At 43.4% G+C, this 11,464-nt stretch overlaps 1 protein-coding gene across 1 annotated transcript; it reads right to left on the bottom strand.

Annotated features, from left to right (window-relative positions):
* Positions 1-295: 295 nt before the first annotated feature.
* unc45b (unc-45 myosin chaperone B) lies at positions 296-8,656 on the bottom strand. Its single transcript, XM_071899805.2, has 20 exons — positions 8,454-8,656; positions 7,831-7,992; positions 7,587-7,623; positions 7,316-7,491; positions 6,782-6,871; positions 6,501-6,668; positions 6,155-6,320; positions 5,801-5,971; positions 5,494-5,665; positions 5,041-5,341; positions 4,736-4,830; positions 4,282-4,423; positions 4,003-4,143; positions 3,607-3,734; positions 3,196-3,262; positions 2,397-2,510; positions 1,900-2,015; positions 1,697-1,814; positions 1,385-1,540; positions 296-763 (listed from the first exon to the last, which is right to left on the bottom strand). The coding sequence occupies exons 1-20, from the start codon at positions 8,454-8,456 to the stop codon at positions 491-493; spliced, it is 2,796 nt and encodes a 931-aa protein (XP_071755906.1). The 5' UTR covers positions 8,457-8,656; the 3' UTR covers positions 296-490.
* Between the last annotated feature and the right edge of the window lie 2,808 nt (positions 8,657-11,464).

An 11,464-nucleotide genomic window follows, 5' to 3' on the forward strand; every position in this document is an offset into this window, starting at 1 on the left:
TTAACATTATTATCTTATCTTTAATATCACAATCCAAATCATATCCATAACCTTAACTACTCTTATGGAGCACAAAGCAAAGTTTTGGTGAGCAGGCATATGGAGAACGGAGATGCGGGGTGTCAGATCCATGGAAAAGAGACGGCAAACTGGTTTGTAATTGAGGATTTAAAATTCACTCGTCACTCGTGCTGATTAACGGGGCTCTGCATGCCCCCCCCCCCCCCCCCCCCCCCCCCTCTCTCTCACTCACTCTCTCTCTCTCTCTCTCTCTCTCTCTCTCTCGGTCTTCCTCGACTGCCTGTGGGCCAAACAGCATCATCCAGTTATTCCTTTGAGATGATGACCAGAGATTTGATGCCAGCTTGATGAATTCTTTAATCATTTTGATGTGGGGAAAAACATTAAAAAAAAACCCAAGTCTCTATTCAACAGAGAAAAAGAGAAAAATGTCCATTGCTGTTGTTTGAAGAGGCGTATTGCCTCCATCTTAAGAGGGGGTGCTGAACGGCTTGATGAGGCCAAGATCCATAGCCTTGACCAGGCACGTGCGCGCCACATCGATGACCAGCTGCCTCTTGGGATTGTCCTCCGCCTTGCCGATCACCGTGAGGATTTCCAACATCTCACACTCGATCAGCTTCTTGGCCAGCTCGCTGTCGTCTGAGTTGAGCATGTTGAAGATGATCACCAGGCCGCGGTGCTGGACCTGGGGGTTGTCGTGCAGACACAACCTCTGCAGGATCTCAAGCCACTGGGTGGTCTGTTGGGAGAAGACGGTCAGTCAGTCAGTGAGACTCGGTGGCAAAGTCTCTGAGAGAGCATGTGAATTGTGGTGAATGGGACGGCTTTTATCAAGTTAAGCAGTGGGTGAGTGATTCTATGAAATCTAAATTGATAGCTTGACACAGAAAGCACTGCTGTGTGTCCAGTGGTCGCATCACATTTGACCTCCTACACAGAACAATCACTATGAGGGCAAAGCATCAATGTCTGGGTTTTTCTCCACAACAGAAAAAACAGGTGGAATATGTGAATCAGTCACTGAGAACTGATTAAAAGCCAAATTTGACCCTAGACCCTGTCAGTAAGGTGCTGTTTGATGCAACACAATATGCACAGTAAAGCAGGTTCAGTTAAATTCATTTTAAAGGAAGTATTTCTTCGATGGCTGATGTCCAGTTGCAACAATGGGTGCAGATAGCTGCAGTGTAGCTTAACTGTTAAAAGAGCTAGAAGCTATTACACAGAGCCAGGTAAAGGTAGGCTGGGGATTTTTGAGCATTTTTAGCAGGGTAGAAATGCTTTAAAAACAGAATTCAGACTATATCAGACTATAAAACTGGTGTGGCTATTCAGCGGCATTGGGAAACTCTGTACGCACCACCATGGTCATCTTGGTGCAGAGCTTCTTCTTGGCAGCAGTAAGCATGGCCAGCGCTCCGGACGCAGCGATCTGAAGGTGTTCGTCATCCTCACCACAAAGCAGCACCAGCAGCTTCAGCTTATCGTTGCCGTCCTCCAGGTAACGCTCTTGGACCTGGAACACACACACACACACACACAATGATAATATTTTCTATTTAGTCATGCTAGACTTAACACCTGTTGGAGAGAGTGTCACGTTCACGTTTACTATGTGCCGTTCATAATTATTACTGTGTTAAATGTTTCGGCTCCACTGTTTTCTCCTCACCTCTTTACAGGTCACGAGGTTGCACATGCATTCAGTCGCAGCCTGTTTGATCTGATCATGCTCTTCAAACATGTAGTTCTCAATCTCTGGTAGAGCCTTCTCTTTCACAATCTTCACTCTGCAAAAGGGATGAAAGGGTTGAGGTGAAAAATCATGCAAAATGTGCCGGCGGCAGTGGAGGCGCTCCCAGAATTCAGTCTCACCTCAGTTTCTCACTGAAACCAGCCAGGTTGGTGAGGCCCTTCAGAGCTTCATAGTTCTGCATGCCGTCTCTCTCTGTGTTTAGCAGGCTGACTAAAGGACGCACCACCTCATACACCTGCCAGGAGAAAGAGAGATGTAACATCTTGTCTGACAGGAAATGACTCTCTAAGAACAGAGGAAACATCAGATTTTAATACATGTTTTTGTTGTTTTATTACTAATGTTTATTTATTTGGACTGCTCTATTGATTTAATTTTCTGCTCATTGTTATATCATTATATTCTCATGTTTTGCTTAGTCAAGAAATACTGCTGTATTTCATGCCAGTAAAGACAAACAGGGAGGAAAGAAAGTGTGGTGACAGGAGGGAATGAGACTCAGTAAATTTCCACTGAAGGCTGCAGCTGGGGGCCTTCCCCCACTGTTGTAGGAACAGGGGCCTGCTGTAGAGACTGTATGATGAAAACTGAATCAAAGAAGTCGTGTAGTTCTTACCCTCTCACCGGGGAAGGCGATCTCTGGGTTTGAGATAGCGGCGATCTTGGCAAGGGCGTGGCAGGCCTTCACTTTCCCAGCATTTGTCCCTTCCAGAGCCAGAGGGATCAAAGCCTGAGGGCAGAGACAGGTGCTGTTTTCTACACTCGTCTGACACACAGTCAAGCAGTGGGGATACTGCAACAACCAGTGCTTAGCAAGGTGAAGGCAGGTTGAGCTGGTATATCAGTCAGGTCAAGAAGCCATACCGTGGCACGCAGTGTGACGACTGAGCATTGGAATGAAGCTGAAGCTCATTAACCTCTCACTGTGTCTGTGTCTGAGTGGGTGCTGGGAGAGGAGCACCCATTCAGACACCAGGAGCTGAAAGTCCTAACGACATGGTATTTTGAGAGCATGTTGCTTCCTGAATTTGATGTATTTCCTGTTGAAACAGGATGTCAGGGAGGGATCATTCAAGAGTGTAGGTGTAAACCTATAGAAATCAAAACTGTGATGGTGTTATAGTTGGAATTTTTTTTTTTTATTTACACCTACTGGTACACCATGAGGTAACCACTTGTAGGGAAGTGAAAATTATTTTTACTTCCCTACAAACAGTGTATCTCTATATAAAAATACCAGAAAATAAAATTTGTAATTTGTTGGGTGAAAAAGTAATTTTTCATTTCATTGTCATTTCATTTCCTTTGCTGGCTTTACCTGCCTGGACAGTTCACTACAGCAAGGCCTCAGAATCTGTGTGTGTCTTTATTCGACTTTGTTAAGCATACATCAGTTTCCAGAATCTGTGACTCACCTTTCCCCCACCTTGGGCTATGATAATACCACGATCTTTTGCATCCTCTGACAGTGCCAAGAACACCCTGAGGATAAAAACAGAAAACAGTTGCAGCGGTGTGGCTGCTATATTTGCAATATTTCTAGGTGGTGTTGCATTTCAGGAGGAGGAACAAACAAGAAGTGGGGTTAATTCATGTTCTGTGTCTGGGCCTGCATTCCCTCTGCTATACCTAGGACCATACCTAGGCAAATCCACCAAACCAAAATGAAAAGGGCCTGAGTCTGATTGTAACTGAAATTCCTATGGGGCTGAAAGTCCCATAAAATTGTGGTTTTATGGGACTTCAGTCAGTCATGTGAATATGCTTGACAAGATATCAGAATGCCTTGTCACTTTGCTACAATATGAAATGGCTGCCTTGCCCACCTTGACAGCAGCTCTTTGGTCTGGTCAGTCAGGATGGAATTGTCTGCTTTGACCATGACAGCAAGAGCTGATATGACTCCAGCCTTCAGCATCCTTTTCACTCTCTTGTCGATAAAGTCCTTCTTGTCCTGAGCAATAATAATAAAGCAAGCCATTCCGTTAGCGCAGCTACATTACATTACTGTTGGTGGAACTGATGAGTAATGGTTGCAAATATGTGCCGACTGTGTATTATGTTTTATGGTGTGTGTGTGTGTGTGTGTGTGTGTGTGTGTTGCATAAGGTCAGTGACTGATCAGAATGTGTCATATCTAGTCACTTTATTCTGTGGTCTGAAAAAAACACACTGTAATGTCTGTTTTGTCTTCCATTTAGCTTCTTCCCCTCTCCTCTTACCTTGGGGTGCTGCTCAGGCACATGCTGTTTAGAGAACTTGGCCAGCTGAACCAGCTCAGGGATGATTTCTTTTTTCTCGTAGCTGTTGGTGCAGTTAATCAGGGTGCAAGCTACGGCGTACAAGATGGTCTTATCCCTGGACTGTTGACACACAGAAAGGAGGAAGGTGATTTCTACCGTAGCCTTGAGCACAATGAAAATCCCCGACACTAGACATAAGCATTACAGCTACATGCTGTCTGCCATATGATGTTGTATTTGTTTCTGTTATTTTCATACCTTGGCCAGTTCAAACATGGCTTTCATGGCAGGTTCGTCTTCAACAAAGTCATCCTTCACATCAGCATCGTTAGTCAGATAAGCCAGACCTTCGATGGCCCACTTCCTTGTTCTGGTATCAATCTGGGGATTGCAGAGCCACCTAGGAGTGTGACAAAGAAACTCTTTACTGTAACAGGAAATGTGTTTGTAGGTTGACATAAGAGTGGGAGGACTGTAAAGTAGGATGATGTTTTAATGTTATATATACATAGTAAAGAATTGTACCTGTATAACGTGTTGCATCAAAATGACTTGATATTGAAAATGAACTGATATTGGTATTAGATCTGTCATTATGTTGTACAGTATGTCTTGTTACCAAACCTGTTTGACCTGTGGATTTTGACATACACATTTAAAATATCTGAAACAATTTTACCAAGCTGATGCTTCATGAGTGTGAGTCACTTACTTCCTGCACTGCTTGGCCAACTTCTCTGTAGAGCCCTCTGCAAACTGCCTCAAACTGTAATCGTCACCACCGGCTGAACCGAGTTTGCAGAGACCCTGAGTACACACACACACACACACACACACAGTATTAGGGGGAATCTAGAAAGAGTGTTGTCTAATGTAACTTCTCTATTCCTACTGAAGTTTTGCTCAGGTTGTTCTGCACATGTTTGACATGCGCAGTATTCTTGCTACCATCTATATAGTTTTTGTCATTTTTGCCTTATTGTCTGGACTCATGCTCTACCAGAAAGGCACACTCACCACCAGTGAGCGTATCTTAATCTTCTCATTCTTGGTCTTCTTGTAGATGTCCTTGAGCAGTGACACACCGTTGGTGATGATGAAGGAGGCGCGGCTCATCTTCGTCGAGGAGTGGATCAGCGCCTCCACGGCCACCATCTGGTCCACCTCACGTTCGGAGCCACACAGCGCCACCATCATTTCCATGACGCCTTGCCGTCCGACCAGGGCGTTCCCGACATCGAAGGGACCCTGCAGCAGCCCTGAGATAGTGTTGATAGCATGGATGTTCCTGTCCATGTCCTTGGGGTCGAACTTGGATCTGTGGAAAAGGAAGGGGAAGAAAAAGGGAAGAAGGATGCAGAGCAGATGGAGTTGGTTAATCCGTAGATAAAGTCAAGTCAATCAGAAAACAAGCTGAGGACTGTCTATGCACTATGGAGCAAAGAGAGGCCCTGTATTTGAAGGACGTACTTGATATATTCATCACAAATGTCCCTGAAGTTGTCTCTCTCTGGGTCGCATTTGAGGTCGTCATAGAGCTTGCTGAGGAGCACGCTGGCAATCAGCTGTGTGTTCTCCGTCATGGGCAGCTGGTCTGGCAGTTCAGGAACCTGACCACACACCTTCAGGATCTTCTTCAGACCTGGAGGACAAACACATGCACGGCACGCACAGTTGGTTATCTGTTGAATCCAGCTTGTCAGGGAGTCTGAGATGTGGCGATGGACTGTAGCTAAAAACAAATGACAATGACACCTAACACAGCTGCCCTGCTCACCGTGGTCAATAGTGAAGAGGGTCTTGGAGTGGTCTGGTCCTTTCTTGTCGCTGCGAGGTACATTCTTGGTCAGGAGGTTCAGGGCCTGGTCTCTGCCATGGCCGGACACCTTCTTACTCCCAACCATTTCCAGCAGGGAGAGAAGAATGGTCTTCAGGTCCTTGGATGCATCTGCAGAGGGACAGATGATATATTAGGTTGTTTCTCTCAATGAATAGTGCTGTAAAACATCACCTACAATGGAAACAGGATAGCTATGGCCATATCACTGTTGTGCCCAGCTGGAGCATTAAATAAGTGCCTATAATAAAATGAACTTTTTGTTACAGGTACATGATGATGATTCTGTCTCACCCAATACCAAGGCCTCTTCTTTCCCATAAACCCTTTTATCTCCACCAGTGAGGGAGTCGTTGATGCACTGGAAGAGGTTGCATGCTGCCAGTGAAATCTCCTCATTGTCAACAGCCATGATGCTGCACATCTTATCGATGCCCACCATGTTCATGATGGCCATTGCCTGTTTTGGGGAAGTGAATAGAAATATATGTAGACATTTTGTAGTGCTATACAAATACAGTTATTTTTAGTGTTGAAATTGTTACCTGTGTCCCCTGGCTTCCCCTTAATTTCCAATGTTTCACTTTTCTAATGTTTCTCTGTTCTATTTTTGCCACCCTGTTTCCTCCCGCCCACTCACCCGAGCTTTGTGTCCTGTGCACATTCCTGCGAAGGTCCGGATAGCAGCCAGCACCATCTCTGCTTTGCCCGTCTCTATCATGTTGAGCAGCAGAGGCACTCCATTGTTCTGGAAGATTCTCTCTGCTCCGGCGTCCTCTCTGGCCAGGACAATCAGGTTGTTCGCAGCCTAGACGTAAAAGAAGAGAAAAAAACAAAAATGTGTATCCGCATTCAATCAAACACCAAAATGGAAGGCTCACTCAAATATTTCGCGGAGAGAAAATGAGAGAAAATACCAACCTTTTCCCTCTTATCCTTTTCCATTTCTTCATCGAGTAGAATGTCAAACATGTTCTGCACCCTGGAGTCTGTGGAGAATGTTGTTTTGAGCTGTGAAGGAAGGAAATATAATCAATGTGTTGATGTGACCCATGTATTTTGTGTGTGATATATGTTCCATATACAGTATGTACCATACAACTGTCCATTTTCCCTTAGTATCATAGAAGATTCATTCTAATATCATAGAAAAGTAACCCAAATTAATCATATTTTTCAGTGACGAGATCATTGTTGAATATACATAATGTAGGAGTGCTGGCTTAATGTCACTGATTAGTGAATGCTGAATACATATATGTAGAGAGATATAGTCTGCTGTCCATAGTCTTGCACTGTCCCTTTGCACTGTTTATGATGGCCCTGTGTCTGGAAGTACTGAGAAACTCTGTAAGTTATCATGTCAAGTTGACAAATCCCTTCACATGTATTGAACCTGCTGATTAATGTGATTCTCATTCTTGTTTGATCCTGATTCTGATTCTCATTCCTGACCTTAGCCTGGATGTCCGCCCCCAGCCTGCGAAGAGTGTCCAGGAAGGTCTTGTTCTTTGGTTCGAGGGTGGCACATCTCTGCACGTCCTTGAATGCCATGTCCAGTTTTCCTAGTTTCTCCAGAGCTTGGCAACGCCGGTACAAGGCTTTAATGTCTGCTGCATCAACATCAATAGCTACAAAAGAGGAAGAGGAGTATGCATTGGGTGTAATGCGACAGCTGGAGCTTGTATGCCTTTGGTTTATGTAAATTCTGTGTTTATTACTCTACCTTTGGATGCATCAGAGGCTGCATTGGCATAGTTTTCCTGTAAGAACAATTTTAAAAATCTAAATAAAAAGTTCAAAATGCCAAAGAAATTGCAAATGTACTTCTTCATCTGGTGTGTATGTGTGTGTGTGCACATTTTTTGTGTGTGCTTGTTTGTTTGTGTGTGTGTGTGTGTGTGTGTGTGTGCATGCTTTTTGTGTGTGCTTGTTTGTGTGTTTGTTTACTGATTTACCAAGCAGTTTACCTTTTTCAGGTAGCAGGCAGATCTGTTCCTGTGAATGACAGCCAGCACCTTCTTGTCCTTGCACACCTTGAGGGCTTTAGTGTAGCTCTCAATGGCCTTATCAGTATCTCCATCCTGGAAGTGCTTGTTTCCCTCGTCTTTTAACTGGATTGGGTCTCCCATCTGATAGAAAATGGGATTATTGATTATGAGGTGTAAAACCTATAAATCACAGAAAGTTGTCTTTTTCACGCTGCATAACAAGTGCTAGTCAACGTAACTTTTTGTGTCTGACAGTTTCAACTCACTAACAAACTTTTTTTTAAGCATTTCAGTGTCATCAGTTCATTTAAATGCAGTAATATAACTGTAGTAAAGCAATGCAAATTTCATATTAAAGTCAAACATTCTATAGATTTCAGGATAAAGACAAATATTTCAAACAGCCATGGAATAAAAACAAATCAGCTGAACAATTTTATAGCTGTTTTTGGGCTTCAAAATGAGGCAAAGACTTATAATTCAAGTACAATACACAACCTTATTCCACATGCACCCTGAAAAATAGCTGAGTGATCATAATCTTTCAGCACATCATAACACTAATGTAACACTATTGTAAGGTTAGATTTATTTTTTCTTACCATTCTTTCTATTCAGTCTCCTGCTGACCTGGGTCTGGAGCAAATGGCCATGCACATGTTATCTCTAACTTTAAATGGCCTCCCCTCATGCCTTATTTGGGCATGGTCTGGTACCCCAGTCAGAGCCTGGCCACAGATGCCACTTTCCTAATGGACAGCCACCATCTCCTCCAGCTCCCCTGATAGGCATTCACTTCAGTCTGTCCCCCTCTCTGTCCCAATCCTAAGTACCCCCCTGCATACCTGCATGTCACTCAAAACGTGACGAACAAAATCAAGCAAATCTCTGTTGAAGCTATACAGTACCTTCAAGACTGTGTGTGGTGTGTCTTCTTTGATCCTCTCCTGCTTTCTTCTCTCTCTTTTTTTCCCCCTTGCTTGGATAGTCTGGAGCTTCAGTCCCTGATAGTTGTCTGAAACTTGTTTTTGTCTTATGTAACCCCCCACCACCACCACCTCAATTTATATTTATACTGGATCTCAATGAGGTGGGACGAGGCCAAGACGGACCATCTCTGATGAGGGACAGGGTCCCCTCAAAACACAGCAGAGCCCATAGGAAGAACTTTGCACCAAAGGCTACGATAAACTGCAAATTAATTCAGCTGCCGTATTTGTCCTTCAGATGTCTTAATATGCAAAGTGTTATGAACAACACAGTAATGGTGCAGATAATAAAGTCTGTGTGATGACTAAAGTCACCCCCTTGAAAGTTAGTCTGGTCCTGATAATGTCTATTTAGGGCGTAGGTATGGTGACAGCTGAGAACTCACCAAAGAGGCGGGGGGAGTGGGGGTGTGTGTGTGTGTGTGTGTGTGTGTGGGGGGGGGGTGACAGCTGTAGGACCACAGAGGAACCTGGCAGCTTCTGGAAAGAGAAGGATCTCGAGTCTGACGTTACACGTGTTGAAGTGTGTGTGTGTGTGTATGTGTGTGTGGGGTCTGGCCGTTTTTGTGTAAGTGTGTCTGAGGGTGGAATAGAATAGAACAGAGCAGAATAGAATAGAACAGATTAGAATAGAATAGAACATAATAGAACAGAACAGAGCTGAATAGAATAGAATACAGCAGAGCAGAATAGTGTAGAATAGTAAAGAACTGAACTGAAAAGAACAGATCAGAATATAATAGAATAGAACATAATAGAATAGAACAGAATAGAACAGAGTTGAACAGAATAGAATACGGCAGGGCAGAATAGAATAGAATAGTATAAAATAGAATAGGCCTGTGGCCTGTCCAGGGTGTTTCCCTTCCTTCCACCCAGTGCATGCTGGGATAGGCTCCAGCCCCCCTGTGACCCTGAATAGGAATAAGCATATGGAAAATGAATGAAAGAATTAATGAGAATAGAATAGAATAGAAAATAATAGACAACAATACAGTACAATAGAAACAATTAGATAAGGTATTACATCCTTGCTGTAAACTGCTAGTTAGCTGACGACTTACTGACTATCAAAACACACAGTGAGCCCGGGTCGCTCAGGCCGACACCAACACTCTGTGAAACATGGTGGGTCGCTTTGGCCAAAAGTCTATGGAGTCTGTGTTATGAAGAGCCGATCTGATCATCAGAACCATATTGGCACACACTGTCACTCGAGCTCACACCATTTTCAATTCACACACAGTTATTGAAGTTGATCCCTGCTTTGTCTGTTTTCAATGCATTTTAACGCATAAAGCCCAAAACTCTGCTTCAATCACTTTTCTTTACCCTGTTTGGAGCTTGCTTGTTCTGTCTGGCCTGTGAGTTATTAAACCTTTCATCATCTGACCATTAAACTAGATGCTATGTGCTCTATAATGTATGATTCCATCACTGTGAAGGTTTATGGACCTGTGCGATGTGCCTTGTTAACTTTCCCTGGGAACTAGGGGTGCTTTGACATTTCACCATGCAGGGTCTGTGTAAACACTGGCAAGATTCAAAGGGGAAATGTCTGGTTCATCACAGTTTTTCAGAAAAGCAGAGTGCAGGGCTTGGAAAATATAGAATTTCATGAGAGACATTTTGTAAATATTGGTTACTGCCTCTATTCTAGGTGAAAATGATTTTCTAGTGCTGGATTTCTCTTGTGAAAGCATTCCCTCTTAGTGGTGTGCACATCATATCTATTTCTCTGGTGGATCATATTCAAAACAATGGTTTAGCAAATTATAGATGGGTGATAGATTTCATCACCTGGGGAACCTGAGGCAGTCTGTGTCCTGTCAATCAAGGAACAGCCAGTTCAATGAACAGGGAACAGTTGCATCAATGTAAATTCACAAAAGAAAGTAGGGAGGGAAGGAAGGAGAACATAACAAGTACAACAAAAATATGGGCATTGTGGAAATGCTGTCTGTGAATTTGTGTTAATTTTGGGTGGGTGCAGCTCTTTCCATGCCAACTCAAAAGATGTGAGAGTGGAGAGTGGATCCATTTTGAGTGAGAAATGGACTCAAAAATATATGGTTATCGTGAATAATAAATGTTGTTTGGTATGAGGACTTGTTCTCTTGTTAGAAAAAGAAGAAAGGGGGTAAAGGGGCGGAGGGAGGTGGGGGGGAAGAAAAGAAAAGAGCTTATAAAAGATGTGGAATCTGTGGAAGTTGGAGTGAAAAACATTGCATTTTGTGTCCATCCATATTTGCATCACACTACCCGGAATGCACCACTAGGAGGTACAAAGATACACTAAAATCTCACAGCTGTTATCGAGAGCAGTTGGGGCCGGCCGGCTCTGCTAATACAATTGTGGTTTCTCTTTAATAGCTGATAAGTAAAGTGATTTGTAGCCTGACAACTTCCTTCTAGAATCAATGGACACGTGTGGCTGAGCTGATCACAAACCAATGAACCTATGATGAGATTAGGCTACATTATCAGATATATTATAGATTTCACGGGATTACAAAGGAATCCCGTGAGGTGTTGCGCCAAAGTTTGTAAAGGTTAAACTCTATTACCGTTAATGTACCGTTATGCTGAATCACCTTCCGCGCCAAATGTCAAAATGACAGCAA

Source organism: Centroberyx gerrardi, chromosome 8 (genome assembly GCF_048128805.1).
Source record: "Centroberyx gerrardi isolate f3 chromosome 8, fCenGer3.hap1.cur.20231027, whole genome shotgun sequence".
Taxonomy (NCBI): domain Eukaryota; kingdom Metazoa; phylum Chordata; class Actinopteri; order Beryciformes; family Berycidae; genus Centroberyx; species Centroberyx gerrardi.